This window comes from Dreissena polymorpha, chromosome 16, assembly GCF_020536995.1.
Source record: "Dreissena polymorpha isolate Duluth1 chromosome 16, UMN_Dpol_1.0, whole genome shotgun sequence".
NCBI classification, from domain to species: domain Eukaryota; kingdom Metazoa; phylum Mollusca; class Bivalvia; order Myida; family Dreissenidae; genus Dreissena; species Dreissena polymorpha.
In genome coordinates this window covers 36,136,077-36,160,220 of record NC_068370.1, presented here as the reverse complement: position 1 = coordinate 36,160,220, position 24,144 = coordinate 36,136,077, and the positions used below count along the sequence as shown (strand labels likewise).

Genomic DNA, 24,144 nt, shown 5'->3' with positions numbered 1-24,144 from the left:
CTTGAAATTAGTTCCCTAAAAACTGAAATAAATATTTGGTTTGAATGTTTAAATACTGTTTGCTTTTACATTTTATATCAGCATGAATACCAAGGCTGTCTGTAATTCACCTTTATAAGATGCTTATAGCGGTTTTTATTGCTATCAAGTTCGATAAGTGTTCAGCGGATGATAAATGTAAATGAGGTGTATTAAATTGATAATCAAGTTTGGTGAATTCAACTTGAACTAGAGCTTTGTCACTGAATGTGACTTATACCCCCATACCACTTTGACGCAGGATAAAAAGTTGTTTAAAAGTTTCGGATGAATACAATTTGAATTAGAGTCCGGACAAAGTGGCGCCGTTGAAAATGCACTAATTGACCCTATGACCTAGTTCTTGACCCGACATGACCCATATTCGAACTTGACCTAGATATCAACTAGATGCAACTACTGACCAAGTTTGGTAAAGATCGGATGAATACAATTTGAATAAGAGTCCGGACAAAGTGGCGCTGTTGAAAATGGACTAATTGACCCTATGACCTAGTTTTTTACCTGGCATGACCCATATTCGAACTTGGCCTAGATATCAACTAGATGCAACTACTGACCAAGTTTGGTGAAGATAAGATTTATACAATTTGAATTAGAGTCCGGACAAAGTAAAATGCACTAATTGACCCTTTGACCTAGTTTTTGACCCAGCATGACCCATATTCGGACTTGACCTAGATATCAACTAGATGCAACTACTGACCAAGTTTGGTGAAGATCGGATGAATACAATTTGAATTAGAGTCCGGACAAAGTGGCGCCGTTGAAAATGCACTAATTGACCCTATGACCTAGTTTTTGACCCGGCATGACCCATATTCGAACTTGGCCTATATATCAACTAGATGCAACTGCTGACCAAGTTTGGTGAAGATCGGATGAATACAATTTGAAATAGAGTCCGGACAAAGTGGCCCCTTTGAAAATGCACTTATTGACCCTATGACCTAGTTTTTGACCCGGCATGACCCATATTCGAACTTGGCCTAGATATCAACTAGATGCAACTGCTGACCAAGTTTGGTGAAGATCGGATGAATACAATTTGAATTAGAGTCCGGACAAAGTGATGCCTTCCGCCCGCCGCCCGCCCGCCCGCCAAGGGGTTTCACATAATACGTCCCGTATTTTATACGGGCGTATAAAAACAAAACGTGTTCGTTTCGATTGACTTTTTTCTATTTCCTTTCTTGATCACAGAAACAATTATTTTTTCAGTCTGGGGCTGCAAGTAATTTCAAAATGGTATTTTCGATGATCCTAAAAATTAAATAATACACTTTTGTTTTTTATTCATTTGGAAGCCTTGAACTTACATGCATCTCCAATGGTCTCAACCTTGTAAACGTTGTAATCGTCGATGATCTCGTCGAATGTGATGTAGAGTTTGTTGAGGAGGTTAACCACCTGAATGGCTGTGCTTCCGCCAGAAATGACCGTAAATCCCACAATGTCGCTACAAATAATGTCCAGTAAGTTGTCAAAATTATCTGTGTCACTGGGTTATCTGTATAAATAATAATTTTAAAATCTCTTCTAACAGTTCTAATGCTACTTGCCTGATGAACATAGTGAGTTCAAATCTAAAGGGAATAAACAAATGGCTTATGTACTGCATATATATTTAGCTCACCTGAGAACGTGCTCATAGTGAACTTTTGGGATCACCTATGCCCATCGTTCGTCGTCAACATTTTGCCTTGTTAATACTCTAGAGGACACATTTTTTGTCTGATCTTCATGAAACTTGGTCCAAAGATTTGTCCCAATGATATCTTGGTCGAGTTTGAAACTTGATCATGTGAGGTCAAAAACTAGGTCACTAGTTCAAATAAAAAAAAATGCTTGTCAACACTCTAGAAGTCAAATTTATTGTCCAATCTTCATGAAACTTGTTCATAACATCGGTCTTAATGTTTTCTCAGCCGAGTTCGAAAATTGTTATGCTTGTGTGAAAACATGGCCGCCAGTGAGTGGGGCAGTTTTCCTTATATGGCTTTAGTAAAATATTGTTAACACTCTAGAAGTCACATTTATGGTCCAATCTACATTTAAATTGGTCAGAACATTTGTTCTTATGATAGCTCAGCTGAGTTCGGAAATGGTTCCAGTTCTTCCAAAAACATGGTCGCCAGGGGGCGGGGCAGTTTTCCAAATATGGCTACAGTAAAACCTTGTTAACACTCTAGGAGACATATTTATAGTCCAATCTTCATGAAACTTGGTCAGAATATTTGTCCCAATGATATCTCACCTGAGTTCGAAAATAGTTCCGGTCAGTTGAAAAACATGTCTGCTAGAAGTTGGGCAGTTTTCCTTATATGGCTATAGTAAACCTTGTTAACACTCTAGAAGTCATATTTATAGTCCGATATTCATTAAAAAAAATTCAGTACATTTGTTCTTATGAAATCTCAGCTGAGTTCCAAAATGGATCTGGTTTGTTAAAAGACATTTACTGCCAGGGATAGGGGTAGTTTTTCTTTTATGGCTACAGTAAAACCTCGTTAACACTCTAGAAGTTATATTTGTAGTCAAATATTCATGAAATGTAGTCACAACATTTGTGTTTATGATATCTAGGCCGAGAATCTTTATGGTTACAGTCTGTATAACAACATGACTGCCATGGGATGGGGTAGTTTTCCTTAAATGGCTTTATAGTGTAACCTTGTTTACACTCTACTTAGAAATTACCAATGTACACTGTGGATGAAATTTATACATATTATGATATTCATGATCTCCATGCAGTCATCTGAATATTAATTCTGCCGATAAGATATACAGTTAAATTGCCAAATTTGTAATTATTTGTTTTTGTTCCTTTCTAAAGAGGATTATTATGATGATGATTGGTTGGGGATGAAGTACAACAAACATGTTTATGTCATCTGAAAACCAATTGTTAAATATTCTCAAAATTTCAAGAAGTAATATTGATTTCACAGAAAATTACTTAGGGGACAAACAACTATATAACTTGAACTGTGTTTGACCTCCAATCATGAATGCATGGCTTGGCAGGAATGCACTCTTATCTCTCCAATTGAACCCATTCAGCCACCTGCTTATCAGCAACCAATCTGGTACAGTAGTATTAATTGATGCCTTTTGCAATGGTAATGTGTGTAACAGGCTTGCAACTTAAATGCCCTTAGTCCCTAGATATAGGTCCCAGCTTGGAACGCACATCAAAGACCTTCAGACTGATTAGAGTGGAATACAAATTGTTTTTGCACACAGTTTATCGTCATCAGTAGTTTTGGTGTGATTATAAAAGATTTGTGTTTTAAATAGGATTGATTGTTGTTTTAATTGGAAATATCATTGCAATATGAGTCTGAAAATAGTTCCTGTTTAAAGCAAGGCCCTGAGGTGTGTGGCAGATTTCTTTTTATTTCTATTATAGTGAAACATTTTGAACTCTCTACAAGTCACTTATTAGTAAAATCTTAATGATACATGTTGAGAACATATGTTCCTATAATATTTTGATTTACTTTGAAAATGGCTCCGGTGCTCTGAAGAGCATGATTTCCAGGGGCGCGTGAACTTCTTCTTGTGAACCTTATGATAATATTTATGTTTCATTAAGTACTTTTATTACTTTGAACTCCACCTTCCCAAAATAGTTTAGTTCCTTCGAGTCTCAGGTGAGCCCCTAAGGACCAAATGCCCTCTTGTATATAAATGTGTTGACATTGCATATCGGTTCAAATGTTTTTGCTGGTACAATGTCCTTTACCTGAAGTAGATGGTGCACCCATTGTAATATCTTGCCTCCACGGGTCTGCCTTGTCTCAGTTCATTGGCAACCGCCATAGGCAGCATACCTGGATGTAGACATAAACATGTACTAGTAGTATTAATGGAAACATTTGAAAAAATGTTGAATTTATCATTTATTTACATGTTAAACATAAGGAACACATATATCTTAAGAGCTGTATATGTGAAAAACAATGCCCCCTACTGCATCTTAATTGAGCTGCAAAGCAGCTACATTCCAATTAAAAATCAAAGCGCTGAAGGCACTGAATTTGTTCGCTGTTGTATAATGTTAGACGCAACTCAGTTTTCAAAATTATGTTATACTTTTTTATATCGCAAGTTTGAAACAACCCATTCAAATTTATAAAGAGTGTGTCTTAAAACACAGGTCGAGATGTGTTTTTTTCAAATCGTTGATACAGTTAATCAGTGTGCGCAGGCTAATCTTGTTTGACATGCATTAAGCCCTGTTTTCCCTGAAAGCAGCCAATATGTACAGAGTTAAATGATAAATAATAGACTGGCCAACATTGTCTTACAAGCTGTTATATACACACTATGTAATGTACCAGTGAGAACAGGCAGGTGGTTAGAGCAGACCCTTGCAAAATTGCGTCTGCATTATTTGTGAGCTAACGCTCACAAATAAAAACAATCTGACTAGGTTACAGTCCTTTGATATTAAACACAGTAAGTTATGGCCTTGGACCAGAACAAAACTCGGCCTTTATCTCACAGTCATGTGGGTAGACTCACATAAAAAATTTGGTAAGCCTCTGAAAATATTCTTTTTTAATCTAAAAAAATGTTCTTTTAGAGAATATTGGTAAGTCCAAGGCCCTTAACTTCATACAAAAATCAAGCAACCAGAACATTAATCAAACATCTGCAAGTCATGCAGGTATACCAAAAAAGAAAGGTTTGTATCTGAAAGCTTTTCAGAAAAAAAATCCAGAAAGTGTTATTTTGGAACAATTCCAAGGCCCGTAGCTTCAAGTAACAACAGACCAGAACTAAACTGAAACTTGATCTACAAGTCATAGACTCACACACCAAAAATCAGGTTGATATATATCTAATGAATTTAGGAAATACATCCGAAAAACTTTTATTCTATATAATATTTCTAAGTCCAAAGCCAAGAACTTTGCCAAAACTCAATGGACCGCAGGGAAACTCAAACTTGATATGTACCTTGTGCAGGTAGAGACACACCCAAAAGTAGGTAAATATCTGAAAGCTTTCAGAAACAAGAATCCGTCGCAGACGGGTAATGCTCCCCAAAGTTTTTTGTCACAATATTGCACTATATATTCTGATAAAAAGAAACGTCTAGAGGGTCATAACTTTGGACAAAATAATACGATGGATGGTTTAACAACTTAAAAAGTTCAAAGGGCCATAACTTTCTAAATAAATCATCTAACCAGAACTCAGAAATAACATGCGCATCTCCTCAAGGTAGTTAAGCTTCCCATAAAGCTTCATTGAATTCCTATCAGTAAACAAAAAGTTTGGGGGAAAGCTAAAAGCAATACCAAACATCTGACTTCAATATGCCAACTTACCGGGGGGGGGGGGGGGGGGGGGGGGTGGGGGATGAAGGTCTACAAGTATGTCTTTTATCATGCATGAGGTATAAGCGTGTCATGCTTTAACTGAGGTGTATCTGAATCTGTCAACATGCATGAGTGCCACAAGTGTCATTCTTGACACAATATCTATATGTGTGACACGTGACATGCATGAAGTCTACACAAGTGTCATTCTTGACACAAGATCTATATGTGTGACCCGTGACATGCATGAAGTCTACACAAGTGTCATTTTGGACAAGATGTCTAAAAGTTCATCTGTTGACATACATGAGGTCTACCTGTGTCGATTTGATGCACCCATGAACAAGATATTTTAAAGTGTCTGTTGACCACGAGGTCTTCACACGTCAATGGGGTTGATACAATGTCTAATATCATGTCTGTTGTTGACAAGCAGTTTACACATTAGATTGTTGTTGACACAAGATCTGCATTAGGTTGTGTTGTCAAGATTAGATCTACAGCTCATCTGTGCTGGTTATTGACTAAGGTATACACAAGCGTTTTTAGTTGACATTAGGTCTACTACATCATGACATGTGCAGCTGTTTATCATATAATCTTCTGTGGAATAAAGAGTTTTATTGGTGAAAATAATTTGATTTCAGGAAAAAAATAAGTCAGTAAAAAAAAAAAGTAAAACCTGACAGCACCTGAAAACAACGGTCACCTGCCTAAAATGGTCAGTCTGGATTTACCCGACCTTCTTTATTACACATGAGATTAACGTTCATTTGTCTTTAAGAGACAACTGCCAGTATATTTCCAAAAGCCATTTTCAGCTGTGTATAGTGGTCACAAGTCAGTTGTTTAGGAGTGCGAAAAGTAAACTTTAAAATCAAATTGCTTGTTAGCACTTATCTTTGACACCGCCACAGTCATAATGCCATTACATGTGCCCGTGACAAAATCAATAGATCTTTATTGCTGATAAGGTGTCAACAATAAGCTAGTGTCATTATTTAAAGGCAATAAAAAGGATATTAAGTTATTGTCAACTTTTGTCGATCTTTTGTAACAAACTTAACAATTTAAGCAAGTATTTTTTTTCATGTAAAACTCCACTTCACTTTCAATGGTAGAAGCAAACACCACATGTTATAGGTAAGTCCAAAAACCTGAGATGCTTTTGTGTTTGTTTGAATTAAAATGCTATTACTTGTATTAGTGTGATGTTTGCGTACACATTGATTTTGATATGCTTTTGATGTCTGTTTCATTGAATGAGAACGATGCTGATGTGCCGTACCTTGGGTTTATAACAGCATGGCACTATTAATACTTTTAAGGACGTGATATCAATGACAAGTGAAAACCGTTATTGCACAAGAGCTGTCGCCATTTGAAGACATATGCCCCCGAAAAACGCTTTTTCGAAACCTAAACGCAGATTTCAAAACCTAAAAGCAGACCCTAAGTTCAAGGTCAAAGGGATCAAAATTTGTGTGCGTATGGAAAGGCCTTGTCCATATACACATGCAAACCAAATATGAAGGTTACATCTGAAGCGACATAGAAGTTATGAGCATTTTTAGAAGGCAAAAGTGTGATGGACAGACAGACAGACAGACAGACAGACAGAAAAAACAGACAGACAGAAAAAACAGACAGACAGACAGTGTGTAGCTTTTATGGCTTAGGGCATTTTCATGAAGATTGGTGAAGATCTGATGACAATTGCTTGTGTTATTGCTCAGGGGAAACGATAACAAGGGACAAAATTGTCACAAAACCAGGTTTTCATTGTGAAAAAAAAATCTGATAAAGGGAGAAAACTCAAACTGAACTTTTGAAATGAACGAAGAAAATTAACCCCCTTTGTAAGTTTGTTTTAAAAAAAAATCTATTTTTAGTTGTGGCGACCTTGACATTGGAGATATTGACGTGATTCTTTCGTGCGACACACCGTCCCATGATGGTGAACAAATGTGCCAAATGATTTTAAAATCTCACAATGAATGACATAGTTATGGCCAGGACAAGCTCATTTATGGCCATTTTTGACCTTTGAACTCAAAGTGTGACCTTGACCTTGGAGATATCGACGTAATTATTTCGCGCGACACACCGTCCAATGATGGTGAACAAATGTGCCAAATGATTTTAAAATCTGACAATGAACGACATAGTTATTGCCCGGACAAGCTTGTTCCGCCCGCCCGCCAGCCAGCCCGCCCGCATTCGCCAATCTAATAACCAGTTTTTTCCTTCGGAAAACCTGGTTAATAAAAAACCAAATTTTTCGATGATTCAAGGGCGGTAACTCAGGAGTGTCTTGGTTGATTTGGCAGATTTTCGAACTTGACCTACGTCTTATTGCCTAACACATTTTCATGAAGTGTGGCGAAGACAAATTTTTAAAGTAAAATTCATTTTTAATATTAAATACTTACCTTCTACCTAATAACTACTACCTTCCAAGTTGGGTATTATCATCTGGAGGATTTCTGGAGTCGCCACCCTGTGTTCACAGTTACGACTTGGGCGGAACATAGTGTTACGCAACCTAGCTAAAGTGGAAACAGTGTCAGCATATCAATCTTCTTCCAATATAAATCAAGGGATGAAAAAGCATAGATCTGTATCCTTTGATGTAGATAAGTGAAAGTTTCTTATCATCAAAGAGAAAGATAAGAAAATCCGCTATGCCTCTAGCAGAAGGATTGAGGGGATCAATATGCCCTCGAATACACCAGTCAGAAAAGAGCTACCAGAGAGCATCGTAGACTGTTCTGGTGGACTTTCTCCTTGCAGAGGCAACAAGGGATGAAGACCTAACAGAACAAGAAATGTGTTTGTCAGAAACACTATGTCCCCTACTGCGCCGCTTTGAAGCTATATATTTGACCTTTGACCTTGAAGGATGACCTTGACCTTTCACCACTCAAAGTGTGCAGCTCCATGAGATAGACATGCATGCCAAATATCAAGTTGCTATTTTCAAAATTGCAAAAGTTATGGCAAATGTTAAAGTTTGACGCAAACAAACACACAAACCAACAGACAGGGCAAAAACAATATGTCCCCCACTATAGTGGTGGGGGACATAAAAATGTTCTTCTGTAGGGATTGCTAAATAACGGTCAGATGCGTAGTGGAACATGTATGAATCCATAAGAAATCTGCCTCTCTGAGATTGGAGATCTGACCTGTGAGGAAGTTTCTTGCAACAGTCCTACAGGAGACTGAGAAGGTTGTTGAACCAGAATCACATGGGCCACTAAGGGGGGACCAGGAGGATCTGTCAAGAGCTGAATCCGATTCTCCAAGATTGGGGAATTAGAATGGGTGAAAGAAAGGTGTGTTTAAGTGTCCAGTTGGTCTTAAGTGGACACAAGCGCGACAACCGTCAACGCAGCTGGATCTTAAACTCAACTCACCTACAGAGGAAGTCAGTGGTTGTCTCTGGTCGCAATCAGGTCAACCAGTGGATAACTGAACGTGAGAAAAATCTAGTTGGCCACTTCCTGATGAAGTGTCCTATCCAACAGAAGGAACTGGTGTTTGCGAGACAAACCGTCTGACAGGGCGTTGAGACGACCTGGTAGTGTTGAGGCTCTAGTAAAGAACGAATAAGTTCCTTGTTTCCAAATACAGGGAGTGAGAATAGAATGTGTTCATCCTTGTGCCTGGATGTAAACCATGACTGATGTGTTGTCTGTTGACACCATCACACAAGAGTCCCGAAGATGTGTTGGAAACTAGAAACAGCTAGAAAGACTGCTTGCTTTAAGAGATTGTTGATGTGCAGGTGATACTCCTCAGGAGACCACCTACCTGATATTATTGGGCTGTGTGGTTCCAGGTGAGCGCCCCCAACCTTTGGTTCTCGCATCCGTACAAAATGTAAGAAAGATTGTGGTGGAAGAAGCGGTACTCCAGCCAAGAAAGTCTCGTAGTCTAGCCACCAATGAATGTGGGGAACTAAGGACTGAAGGATGGGAATCTGTGTAAGTAGATTGCCCGGAGACCAATTCCAACAAGCTGAGATATGGTGCTGAAGAGGAAGTAGGAAAAGACGTCCCAGCAGAATGACCAGTGACTTTCACTCAAACAAGACTTGAAAAGTTGGTAGACTAGAAAAGTTTTGAAAATTTTTAAGACTATGACTGATCTCCAGTAGCCGCTTTCCTTGAACCAGGAAAAAGGCGACTGTAAAATCCTGGAGAATAAGGGTTTTGAACCCTTTCTACTGTATGTTATTCCAAGAGCCCGAGAATGGAGTATGGAATAAGTGGATGCGGGGGCAAAAGTCATCACCTAGGGTCAAGAACATTTTGTTCATAGACCCGATGAATAGAGGCCAAACAGTAATGTTTGGCCTCAACGTTAAGACTTCCAGCTCCCTTCCGCCAAACCGTCTTCAAGACCAATGGTCTGCATGTAGCCGGCGGAAACAGAAGTAGGAATACCAGATGTAGGTATTTCAAAAGCTTCTAGAATCAGTATTGAAAGGCACAACAAGTCTTGAAAACTGCTGAATCAATATTGAATTTGGAATCTATGGGGAAGCAGCTGGGGGTATACTACTAGGCAATGTAGAAGATACACTTGGGGCTGAAAAGGTAGCCGTAGTGGCGAGATGAACCCCTGATAGTTAAACGAACTTGTTGGTAGACAATTAAGGCCCAGTGGCTGTAACATGTGTGGAGGCCAATTAGGGGACCAACACACATGGAAAAGAGTCCTGAGATTCCGTCAAGGAATAAGAGGCGAACATCCAAGGGGACCCAGAGAACCCATGTGAGGAGCAATGATGTCCATAATCCCTGCGTTGCCAAGGCACTGTTCGACAACGCTGGGAATGAGGTCTCCTGGAGTAGAAACTCCCCTAGCGTTGGTGTGATCACTTAGATAGGATCGACACCAAGAACTGTTCGGATAAGGAGAGATTTGCCTGATGTTCACTCTGGTAGTGAGGAGGAATTGTCGAAGCAGAAGATGAGTCCTGTGACGACGAATGGCCGGAGATATCAGACAATAAACGTCTACATCTGTAGCTAAGGGTAGGAACGCGACTGCATCTAGGGTTGTGAAAAAGCGACAATGTCATGTCAATGTATATCCTGATGTTGTTATCCGGTGAAACAGAGTGTGACACCCGTGTAGCCCCTCCCTCCTTCAAGGCAGGGGTTGCATGACCAGTGATATGGTGAGGCAAACCGCGGACCTGTGATAGACTGATTGTTGACAGGACCGGAAATAAGCTGACCGGTGACTGCATGGTCAAAAGTTGTCTGGAGACCGGACCAGTCACAGAATGACCAGTGACTGGACTAGTCTTTGACCGGTCACCGGGCCGGTCAATGACCGATGCCCGGTGAACGGACTGGTCATATTGTTCATAATAAGACTGGTGCTGTCACTGGGTAATACCCGGTTACCAATGCCCTGTGAACGGTCAATGACCAGTGACCAGTGCCCAGACCAGTCAATAACCGGTGCGCGGACTGTTCAATGACCTGTGCCTGGACAGGTCATAATATGACTGATGAAGTCACTGTATATCACCCATGACCAGAATGTTCATAATATGACAGATGAAGTCACTGGGTTATACCTGGTGACTGGACCGGTCAATGACCTCACCAGTGACCGGACCATGACTGGTGGCTGGTCAAAATATGACCGGTGAAATCACCTGGTAATACCCGGTGACCAGTGAACAGACCGGTCATAATATTACAGAAACCGCGTATTACCCAGTGACCAGACAATGACTGATACCTGGAGCAGTCATTGACCAGTGACCGGACAGGCCAAAATATGACCGGTGACATCACAGGCCAATACCCGGAGACCGATGCCCTGTGACCGGTCAATGACCGGTGACCAATGCAGGGACCAGTCAATGACCGGTCCAGGACCGGTAATACCCAGTGACCTGTGTCCAGAACCGGTGAACAGAATGGTCATAAAATGACTGTTAAGGTTACCGGGTAAAGACCGAAGTATGTCCGGAGCCATATGGTCTGATGTTGACCGACACATAGCCGAAGCCACTTGGTTGACGTCACCGGGCAAAGACCAAAGAATGGCTGGAGCCATATGGTCTGACGTCGACCGACGAATGGCAACAGTCACATGGTCGACGTCTTGCCCGGTACCGTGCAAAGACCAAAGTATGGTGGGAGCCATATGGTCTGACGTTGACATCATGGGGCAAAGACCGACGTATGGCGGGAGACACATGCTTTGACGTCGACCAACGTATTGGCAAGAGCCAAATGGTAGACGTCTTGCCTTGTACTGTGCAAAACACAAAGTATGGCGGAAGCCATATGGTCTGACGTCGAACTACGCATGGCGGATGCCACGTGGTCAACGTCTTGCACGGTGCACGGTGGCAAAGGTCCACAGGAATAGGATTTTCTCCACGCTTGTGGCTCTGGAAGGTCCTATGTCTAGTATCTGCAACCTACGAGCTGCCGCTACATGTAAGACAAGAGTAAAACAATTAACTGGTCATTTTACCAGATTGTCATACAGCACAGTAAAATCATTGTTTGCACATAATGCAAATGATTAAAATTCTCCCACTTTATTAATGTAAACGAGAACACCATGAATACACTCCGTCTTGGACATAATTAAACAAAAGTTAAATACAATATATATATGAAATATTCCAGATAATAAGTTGCTAGACAAATACTAAAACTTGTCTAAACAATAACCCCAAAATACACAATAAACAAAACTAAAATTAAATCAATTTTCAAAGTCGACAAAATGGCTGTCTTCATATGGGTTGAAGATTGATATGGTGATACTTTTTCCGCTTTAGTTAGGTTGTGTTACACTATATTCTGTGTTCTGACCTAGTCTAAATTGGGGACACAGGGTGCGGCTCCAGAAATCTTCCAGATGATATAACCCGCCTTAGAAGGTATTAACTATTAGATAGCAGGTAATGTATTTATAACATTAAAAGGGTTTTCAGGGGTTTACACACCGGCTGGACAGAATGTAAACACACTGCTAAGAACGGATTTTTTTTAAATATTTCAAGTTATTGAAATACATTTGCAAAAACTGTTTGTGCAAAGGACTGTTTTTCATGCAGTTTGTGTCAATATCTTAAGATTTAAGAATAAATTCTTAAATAGGTCTGAAATTGGTGCCAAATTTCAAATTGCATGCTCCATAACCGTTATGATAAATGCTACATACACATCAAACTTTTGGCTAAGAACACAAGCTTATTAGTCCCCTACCGGTGAAACAGGAGAGGAACTAATGGTTTGTGCTCTGTGTGTCTTGTCAGTCTGTCACACTTTTCTGGATCCTGCAATAACCTTAAAAGTTCTTCATATTTTTCATGAAACTTGAAACATGGACAGATGGCAATATAGACATTATGCATGTCATTTCATTTTGTTCCTACGTCAAGAATTCTGGTTGCTATGGAAACACATAGACTAGAAATATTGCTGAAAATGATGGATCCTGCGATAACTTTAAAAGTTCTCCATATTTTTTCATGAAACTCAAAATATAGATAGATGGAAATATGGACATTATGCACGTAATTTCATTTTGTTCCTACCTCCAAAATTATTATTGCTATGGCAACAAATATACTACAAATATTGCTGAAAATGATGGATCCTGCGTAGGTAGGGGACTTAAATTGCTTGGCAATAGTCTTGTTAAATAAAGTAATTCTGATCTATTTCACATTGCCATAAGCAGAAAATTAAACTGTCTTTTATGCACTAGTTGAAATGTAGAAAAATTGCTTTAAAATTATTTGAAACAATATGTGTTTGTGAAACACCATGTCCCCCCCCCATATATTTGACCTTTAACCTCGAACGATGACCTTGACCTTTCACCACTCAAAATGTGCAGCTCCATGAGATACCCATGCATGCCAAATATCAAGTTGCTATCTTCAATATTTCAAAAGTTATGGCCAATATTAAAGTTTGACGTAAACAAATCAACAAACCAACAAACAGGGCAAAAACAATATGTCCCCCAGTATAGACTGGGGCACATAAAAAGCACTACTACCCGGTGTGTTTACATCCATTAACGTTCAATTGTGAATCTTACAAAGTCACGTGATCCTGAATCCTGTTTATGTCCTTGCTACAAGTGTAAGATAGAACAACTTGAGCAAACTCGTGATCAAATGTATTATATGACTTCTCATGGAATGATAGATATGGCACAAAGTATACACATGGTTTTCTGTACACAGGCGCACTTACTGTACAACAAACGGTCTGTCTTCGCCTTCTCTGCCACGAGGTCCTTGGTCCGCTCTGCCACTATGGCCTCCAGGTGCTTGGAGTACTTCTCCATCTACAGAAAGACAGTAACCATAGCAACCATATACAGTCAAACCTGAGAACACCGGTCAGTCAAGGGAAATAACAAAAGTGACTGTTGTCCACAGGTGACCGTTGTTTTCGGATCAGAATTAAAAAACAAAGGCTCTTTGCTGATAACTAAGCATAAAAACAGAAATAACTTACATTGAATAATACAGAACAATATCTTATAGATTGATTTAATTTCATATTGTCAACCTATTAAACTAATGACTTTATCAACACTTAAGTATAATTGTTTACTCATGCATCGCGTTAATTCATATAATATTAAAGCTTGTCACGTGCCATTGACGTCACGTCCGAACAAGTCTAAAAAGCGGATTCGCTGTCATAAACTGATAGTATGGTGTAACTGTACCGTTTTCATTCAAAGAAAAAAACGCAAACATTTTGTTAAAATTTATTCGTACGCAATCATCACACAAACAGCATTTTCATTCAATAACCTCATACAAAATACAAACATTCATTCATTCTTTATGAAAAAAACGTAGCACATCATGCAAAAAACCCCCAAGATAACTTATCACGCAAAAAACTTAAAAACACACATAACCATTCTCACTCACAACAATCCAAACAATTGACATGATGCCTGGACGATGATCGCTCCGCCCACTTAATCACGTGGCTCAGCGGGTAGCAAACCTAGACAAGCTAACACCAAAATGGCTTCTTTGCCTATAGATTGCATATAGATTTACACCATATTCCGGATGATTTTTATGGACTTTTTGACACCATATAACACTTGGGGTTTGTGTCATGTAGTTATTCTGCAAATGCAAAAAATATACGTTAATAGAGAACATCAGCTATTTATAACGGGTTTTTCGGTACATGAAACACGCTCTCATCCGCTTGCACACTTACCGAAATCGAACCTGTTACTATCTGTAATGGTGGTATTAGCGGTAAATTAACACTTCTTCACCGGTATTTACCCATGTTATTTACGAAAATATTAACAAAACATTCCCCCCCCCTGTGTATTTGACACGAAATAGCGCTTTCAAACAGGGATTTCTGTGAAGATTTGCGCGCTTTTTGACACCGAGTGTGATATTAATAATATTAAACATTGCTTATGGGACATCTACAACACAATCAATTTGGTCATTGTCTGATATAAAGTAGCTTTGTATGAAGGGGAATTCAGTAAATCTAACAGTATCAGAAGCTCGCGCAGGTACCGACTTCCCACAAGTTTATGCATTTATTGGTTATATCAGTAATAATAACTCTTATACAATGGCATTTATCGATACATTTTTATTTAAATAGAATCATAAAATCGTTTTCACTTGTTTCTGACACACAAAAAAACTCGATTTATAATGGGGATTTTGTTAAGTTACGCAAAGTGGGTATCAATATTCTCAATTATTCTACATGCACACGTGATATAATTCATAATTAATAATGCGTAGTTATTGCTTACATGACATGTCCAGTTTTTTAATCAAATTAATGTTCTATAAGGGTGATCTAGGTAATTCTACACATTGAAGCTTCCACTCGCTCTTGTCAAGACCGCATTTCCGCGTTGGAAATGGTATAAATTGAATTAATGTAACTTATCTTTCTGGAGTTACATTACCCCTATTTACACCGTTTTTGCCATATTTAATTTCCGTTTTTTTTTCAAACAAAATAAACGAAACTCGTTGAAAAACATGTCTGCCCATGAGTAGATAATGTTATTAAGATAAGATATCACGTGTCACCTTTTAATAACATTTATAATGGCAATAAAGTGCATTACTATCAGAGTAATAAAACACAGCATGAATTAATGCAGATGAACATTGCTTCTATCACAGTGTATTACACATACCTGCTTCTATTAATCACCTAGTAACTGATAAAACTATTAAAAAAACATGAACTATTAAGTGATGATCAGATCGATAACAAAACATGGTTCAAACAGAAATCTCAAACCTAAATTCAAGCACTTTTCAAGGACTTTTTAAGGCCAAATTTTCATTTTCAAGGCCAAGAACCGTACGTTAGTTTCCTTTAAAAAATGCATTTTCAAGCCAGATTAACACAGATATATATATTATTTATTTGCTCAAACACATTAAACTTATTTCAAAATAACTCGTACATGTTATTTCTAGTTATTACATACAAATACATGTTATCCATCCTTAACTCAATGAGTCTCACATATGTATTTAATTTTTAAAGTAATTACAAACAAACACATTGTCTCTTTCTATGCTCACATCAAACAGACTAGTTCATTTCATTTAAACAGAAGTCAGTTACTATAACATTTTGTATTTCACAGAGGGCTGTTGTTGTTTATGTCTGTTTTAGATTCAACAGTTTTAACAATAGTACCTTCCTGTTTCACCAAAAAACACATTACAGGAACCTTGTTTTCTTCCCAATTTAATGTTTTCTTTGTGGGTTTCCCCTTTATAATGGCTTTTCAAAGCGCTTTCCCCCATTCCCCTGACACCAATGGTCTTCATATAGACCCATCAATGTGCTTTTCGAATGTCATTTGTTTTCTGTACCCAGGAATATTCATAAGTTTTGCGCAAAACATAACGATTAACGTCATTTTGACAACTTGTTTATGACCAGAAAATAGCGCCATAAATATTTATGTTTAAAGAATGTTGATGTATCGTATAAGTTGTAATTATTTAAGCATTTTTCTGCATTTCATCTGTGTTTATTACCAGAAAGTAGCGCCAGGAATATTCAGTAAACCACTCTGGTTTGAAACGACACTACCCCATCGCTGCATTTTTACTCGCGAAAATTGATCACAATGGAGAACCTCTGACGTAGTACACATAATCTGTGACGTGTACACTTAACGTTCCGTACCCAATAGTGTACGAAACTTATATTTCGTACTCAACTTTTTGCGCAAAGGAATTTATGATAAATTTTCGTAATATTTCCCTTAAGAACGATTCAAGTTCATGGCGTTGATAAAAGTAATTTTGAACAGAAATAAACATTTTCAATGCTTTTTTACATGAAATAAGCACTTTTCAAGCACTTTTTCAAGGCCAACCTTATTTCAAGGGCTTTTCAAGCCTAGGACTCGTTTTCAAGCACTTTTCAAGCCCTGTGCGAACCATGCATAAACTATTTAAATCTGCTAGTTTATTCGATAAAAAGATATTGTAATTGCCTTTGACAGTGTTGACTTTCAGTTGTTCGTGGGGACGACCGCATGCATTTATACATCTCTTACACTTCTAAAGATCTCTTTTCGGCTTTGGAAATGATATAAATGCAATGCCACCAACTAATCTTTCAGGATATCGATTGTCCGAGTTGCATAATCCACATTGAAACTGTTTAACCATTTTTTATCTACGTTTTTTTAAACAGGAATACCAAAGAAACTGGTTGAAATAAAAGTGAACCTAGACATAGCTTGTCTAGGAAAATGGAGGACAGTTCGTTGCTAACTAATGCGCCCGATTAATCGATCGCTGATTGGAAGATTAATTCTTAGATAAGGATTTGATTGACAGTTGGCGTCAATTCAATTCACTCCACCCTAAAAAAATCCTCTTTCATAAATGCCTTAAGTTTGTTATAAATGTTGCAAATCGGTGTATGTTTGCCTTTAAAGCCAATTACTAATCCTCTAATCGCCTTTCTAGCTCACCTGAGCACAACGCGTCCTTCCGTCGTCACCATTTTGCCTTGTGAACACTATAGAGGCCACATTTATTGTCTGATCTTCATGAAATTAAGTCAGAACATTTGTCCCATAAATACCTCAACTGAGTTCGAAACTGGGTCATGCTGGGTCAAAAACTAGGTCACTAGGTAAAAAAAAAGAAAAATCTTGTGAACACTGTAAAAGTCACATTTGATGCCCAATCTTCATGTAACTTTGTCAAAATGTTTGTCTAAATGATATGATGGTTGAGTTTTAAAATGGTGCCGGTCCGTTGAAAAACATGGCCGCCAGGGGGCGGGGCAGTATTCCTTAGAGAAACCTTGTGAACACTCTAGAAGTCACAATTTTTGCCCAATCATCATGAAACTTGATCAAAACATTAGTTTCATTGATATCACGGACAAGTTCGAAAATGGTCCAGATCGGTGAAAAAACATGGCCGCCAGGGGGCGGGGCAGTTTTCGTTATATGGCTTTAGTAAAACCTTGTTAACACTTTAGAAACCACATTTATTGTCCAATCTTCATGACATTTGGTCAGAAGATTGGTCTGTATGATATCTTGGATGAGTTTGAAAATGGTAACGTTTGCTTGAAAAACATGGCTGCAAAGGGGCGGGGCATTTTTCCTTATATGGCTATATATAGCTTTAGTAAAACCTTGTGAACACTCTAGAGGCCACATTTATTGTCCAATCTTCATGAAATTTGGTCCCAAGATTGGTCTCAATGATATCTTGGATGAGTTCAAAAATGGTTACATTTGCTTGAAAAACATGGCTGCCAAGGGGCGGGGCATTTTTCCTTATATGGCTATATATGGCTATAGTAAAATCTTGTTAACACTCTAGAGGCCACATTTACTGTCTGATCTTCATGAGACTTGGTCAGAAGATTCATTCCAATTATATCTTGGAAGAGTTCAAAAATGGTGCCGGTTGGTTGAAAAACATGGTCGCAAGGGGCCGGGCATTTTTCCTTATATGGCTATAGTAAAACCTTGTTAACACACTAGAGGCCACATTTATTTTCTGATCTTCATGAAACTTGGTCAGAAGATTTGTCCTAATGATATCTTGGATGAGTTCGAAAATGGTTTTGGTTGCTAAAAAAATATGGCCACCAGGGGGCGGGGCATTTTTTCCTAATATGGCTATATATCATGTTTTAGTAAAACCTTGTTAACACTCTAGAGGCCACATTTATTGTCCGATCATCATGAAACTTGGTCAGATGATTTATCCCAATGATATCTTGGATGAGTTCGAAAATGGTTCCTGTTGGTGGAAAAACATGGCCGCCAAGGGGGCGTGGCATTTTTCCTTATATAGCTATAGTTAAACCTTGTTAACACTCTAGAAACCATATTTATTGTATGATCATCATGAAACTTTATCAGAAGATTTGTCCCAATGATATTTTGGACAAGGTCAAAAATGGTTCCTGTTGCTTGAAAAACATGGCCACCAGTGGGCGGGGCATTTTTGCTTATATGGACTTATGAATCTTCATAAAACTTTGTCAGTATATTTGTTTAAATGATATCTTGGATTTGTATGAAAATGGTTCTAGTCTGTTGAAAAATGTGACTGCCAGGGTGTTCACTAGTCATGAAAGTTGGTAAGAACATTTTGTTCTCATGACATCTTGGGCTGCACAGAACAGGTCAATTCCTTTGAATCTCAGGTGAGCAAACTTTGGGCCTTTCATTATAAAAACACTCGCCAGCTTAATGTTGTTTTTTAACACTTAATCAGCGATAAAAATCAATTGACCTTGTCAAGCGCTCATGTGTCATGCCTGAAGACGATAATTGCTATCAATACACATTGTTATTTATATTTCAACTGTTTCATGCAATCAAAATGCAAATTCAATAATAATAGTGAAAAAAATTTATTAACTAGTTATGGATGCACAAATGGCGATCGTGATCCTTTGTTTCAACCGTTTCTCGACACCCTATTATTTGTTTACTCGCAGCGGGCTGCGTTTACAATATCAATGGCAATTACTGCTATCAGACGCTTTACCCGCAAAATAGACGGACTAATGATGTGCTGTGTTTTTTAATTTTAGCGACTCGAGACGACTGACGCGTGACCGTTGTTATCAGTTCAAACATGAATTTCGGAGTGGAATATAGTGGCCGTTATAGGCAGGTGACCGTTATTCTCAAGTGTTATATAAAGTAATTTTCGTCGAGGGGGGGGGGGGGGAGGAATCCAGACTGACCATTGTCTGCAGGTGTACCAAAAAGATAACATGTAACATTTTTTATTAATTAGAAGAATCCATTAAAAACATTCACAAGTTAAAACAATATTGCGAAAATGAATCATTTTGACAAACAAGCCAATGCACCGCTTGAAAAAAGGAATAAGCTAATTTTTTATTTAATGCATTCTATGGAAATTTCTTTAACTTAATTTCCCTTAAAATGTATATTCCCGATGTATTTTGTTGAATTGCTGCATTTAGAAAAATAACTGCCATCTTTGGACATAGAGGAGATAACACTAATGGGAAAAGTACCAAAATCACCATGTGGATGCAATTCGGGGCGTGTTATATTGGAATTTAATGCAGGAAATTCCATTATGCAAATCCACCAAGATATCTATCAAGAAATCCCAACTTCCATTTAACAGAAAAGCTGCCAGTGAGTGACATTCATCTATTCTGTCCATATTAACCACAGGAAAGTGTACAATAAAGCATTTTTTCAGGCGAATATGTTTTAACAAATGATGCGGGGTCTGGCTATCACAGTTGATAACAGCGCTTAAGTATGCATACAGGTCATTTCAAATCTAAGCTCATACATATAACTGTCTGTGGATTGTTAATGAAATAGTGTCATATGTGACTTGTATGCATTTGGAAGCAGACATCACTATCACATGTCTCATGTGACTTGTACATTTGGACGCAGATGTCACGATCACATGTCTTATGTGACTAGTGTGTTAAAACAAAGACACATAACTCAATCCACTAGCGTGTCATTAGACACAGATGTCACTTTGACATTCTCACATTACTATTCTGTTGGGACGCAGAAGTCACCATCACATTTCTCACATTACAAGTGTGTTTGTACATAGATGTTACCATAACATGTCTCACTAGCTCTTTCAGTGCTGGAACAGAATTTTGAAGGCCTTTGCAAACAGTTTGAACAGTTTGGATCCAGATGAGACGTCTTCTGGTCGCCGTGGTGTAATGGATAAGGTGTCCGCCTAGCGACCGGGAGGTCACGGGTTCGATCCCCACCGTGGGAGCGTTCTTTAGATCTCCCCCAAAGACACCAAGTACTGGTTCTAGGCCCAGGAAACGGACTCGAGAGCATTTATATAAGCCTTAGGCTTTCGATGCAATCGAGCTAAAATAAATAGGTTTAAACTAAACTAGATGAGACGCCACAGAACTTTCTATTCTTATAGTATTCTTTGGAAAAAAAGGAAGAAAAAGCTAATTTAAGAAATTCAGCACAGGAAATTTTAGCAGACGACAAATTTCACAGCATGCAAAGGGCTAGACAGGTGTGAATGAGACCCAGACATAACCTTCACATTTGTCAGGTTACAAGTAAGTTTGATCACAGACGCCACTATGACATGCCTCACAATGGCTAGTGTGTTTGGACACAGATGTCACCATCACATGTATAATGTGCAAAAGTGCGTTTGCAAGCAGTCGTCACTATATAGTCTAAGAACTGGTCATTTTAGACAGGTGGCCGCTGTTGGTAGTATTCTCAAGTTGTCACCATACCTACTTGTTAAAGCATATTGTTGATAAAAAAGTATAATAACATTAAATGTTTCTATTGCATAATACAATCAATATCTTATACATTTATTTAAATTCATACCTTATTATAAACAAACAAATTAGTAAAGAATAATAATGTTGTTAACTCCAGCAACTCTTTGTTTAGTAAAATCGACCAGTTTGTATTACATTCATTGAAGATATTTTTAACAGTCATCTGACTCCATTTAGACAATCCCCCATATTCACTGCTATAAACAATTGTACATGAAAAAATCCACAAATCAAGCAGAAAGTTTGTTATATAAGTTGTAATTCAATGCCTTTTTAGCCAAAAGCAATGATAACTGATACTCTAATCGACTGCTTATAACAAAGCTCACTAGCTTAGTGTGTTTTTTTACACCTTATCAGCGCTTGAGATCTTTTGAATTTGCCCTGTGCTTATGTTATGGCATTATGACGATTTCCACCATTATCTTCCCAAGAAAACAAACCTTTTCAACATTCTATGTTTTTTTTCTCACAGTGGGCAGCCTTAATCATTTTTCATTGGGGTGGGGTGGGCGAGTGAATTTAGACTGACTGCTGTAGGCAAGTGACCGCCGTTCTCAAGTGACCACTAAGTCAGGATAAACTGCATATAATAACATGACATGTGTTTTTAAAGGAAAATGTCATTATACTTGACATGACCAGTGTGTTTGGACACAGACCCTTTTACAACATAAAATTAAAAGCTTTTTTGATGCATTTATCATCTGAATACAGATGTCACGTGACATGTGTGTACACATGTGTGTACACAGATGTCATTTTAACATCTTAGGATCCGCTTCTTCAAACCCAGACTTACCATGAGCATCATTAGATCCACAGCGCTCAACTTGTTAGGGTTGATGGCGACCACCCTCTTACCAATGGCGCCAAAGGTGGGTCGGCTTTTTGGGTCGTCCGCCCAGCAATCATTGATCAACTGAAATAGGTGAGAACACGGTGCTGGCAATGTTTTCATGGTGGAAAGCATTGGCATAGTGGTTGCATTAAAATATTGAAGATTTACTTAGTTAATGTTGAAATACACTTCAACACTGTTATTTCCAAGTCGTCGGGACCATTAAAAAAACTTCGGATTAACAATAATTCGAAATAAACATTTAACAGAAGACTTTGGCAATTCCATGCCGGAGTTTGAAGCGATCCAACCATCCGCTTGAAAACTCGCAATCTGCAGAAAAACGCCGAGTTGCGACGCAAACTTCTTGGCCTTCTCTATCAAGTCATCCCCGGATATTGGTAAGTTTAGTTGACATTTATTTTTGAGCCAAGTCAACAGGGCTGACTCCACTTCGGGACACTTTGCTCCCCATGCTTTCTTTCTGGCAGGCTCTAGATCTCCGGTCAGGAACTTTGACTTTATATCATCATTTTGTTTGAGCCATTTTGACAGTGTGTTTGCTGGAATACCAAATTGATCTGCTATTTGCTTCTTTGACTTCGCTCCCTTCTCGACTTCCATGATAGCCTCGTATTTCTCCTGATATGATTTGGAATTGTGACGCCGCTTGACATCCTTTTAATTTACTGCCAATCCGGATATCCTCCCGGGCTGGGTACAGGTGTAGTGGTCCATTTTTTCCCCCGGCCAGTTTTTCCCCGGGGAAAAATTGGCCTAGGCCATTTTTTCCCCGGGGAAAGATTGGCCTAGGCCGTTTTTTCCCACAGGGAAAGAATGGCCCAGGCCAATCTTTCCCCCCCTTGGCCAAATTTTCCCCCTACTTAAAGAATTAATTGCAACATGACTCTTGGCACTTTTTTCGCCCCTCGGCCAATCTTTCCCCCCTCCCTTCCTAAGAATTAATAGCAACATGACTCTTAATTTTTTTTTCTTCCCTTCGCCAATTTCCCCCTCCCCCTACTTAAAGAATTAATAGCAACATGACTCTTGGCCATTTTTCTCCCCTCGGCCAATTCCCCCCTCGCCCCCCAAAGTAATTGTCAAAAGATAAAATTAAGTGTAAAAGTGGTCTTTGGAACGAAACCAAATGGTAGGGGGGAAAAACTGGCCAAGGGGGAAAAATGGCCTAAAAGTGAATGAACAAGAGGGTCCTGTATCGCTCACCTGAAACTCCTTCTAGATTGCAAACAAACATTTTATATGATTTGACTTAGTTGTAACCTAGCTTTTGCCTGCACATGACCAACTTCCAAACTCAGGTAATGATTTGATAGAGATGGACATTGTGACCCATTTTCATGAAGATCAGGAAGAAAATATGACATCTAGAGAGTTAACGAAAGTTTTCTATAATTTGACCTAATGACCTAGTTTTTGACTACCTATCACCTACTTTCAAACTCAACCTATATTTCATTGAGATGAAGGTTCTGACCAATTTTCATGAAGATTGGTATGAAAAGTGACCTCTGGAGTTTTAACTAACCGTTTCTGTGATTTGGTCTGGTGACCTAGTTTTGGAACACACGTGACCCACTTTCCCTAACTTAACCTAGATTTCATTGAGATGAACATTCTTACCAATTTTCAGGGGGGGGGGGGGGGGGGGGAATTTGCAGAAAGGTGAAGAAAAAATGTAAAATAGAAGTAAAATAAAAGATAAGGGGGTTGAGGCAGTTTAAGCAACTCTCAATCAAATTCTGTTGTTAAAACTACTTTTACATGTTAAGGGGGAAAAACTTGCCATGGGGGGAAAAACTGTCCGAAAAGTGAAGAATAAATGTAAAAGATAAGTAAGATAAAAGATAAGGGGGTGGAGGCAGTTTTAGCAACTCTCGATCAAATTCTGTTGTTAAAACTACGTACATGGTAGGGGGGGAAAAACTGGCCAGGGGAGAAAAACTGGAAGAAAAGTGAAATATAAATGTAAAAGATAAGTAAAAATAAAAGATAAGGGTGTGGAGGCAGTTTTAGCAACTCTCAA

The 24,144-nt window shown here is 38.6% G+C and overlaps 1 protein-coding gene across 9 annotated transcripts in view; it reads right to left on the bottom strand.

Annotated features, from left to right (window-relative positions):
• The window catches only part of LOC127861598 (speract receptor-like), a 767,747-nt gene that overhangs the window by 424,369 nt on the left and 319,234 nt on the right, over positions 1-24,144 (bottom strand). For all 9 annotated transcript variants that reach the window (XR_008040289.1, XR_008040290.1, XM_052400229.1 and 6 more), the window contains 4 exons: positions 22,059-22,178; positions 13,634-13,727; positions 3,791-3,878; positions 1,359-1,498 (listed from right to left, as the gene is read on the bottom strand). Coding sequence is in view for 7 of the 9 variants with exons in the window: in XM_052400229.1 (XP_052256189.1) it covers positions 1,359-1,498; positions 3,791-3,878; positions 13,634-13,727; positions 22,059-22,178 (442 nt within the window). In the remaining 2 variants the exon portion in view is untranslated. The remainder of the gene's footprint in view (positions 1-1,358; positions 1,499-3,790; positions 3,879-13,633; positions 13,728-22,058; positions 22,179-24,144) is intronic.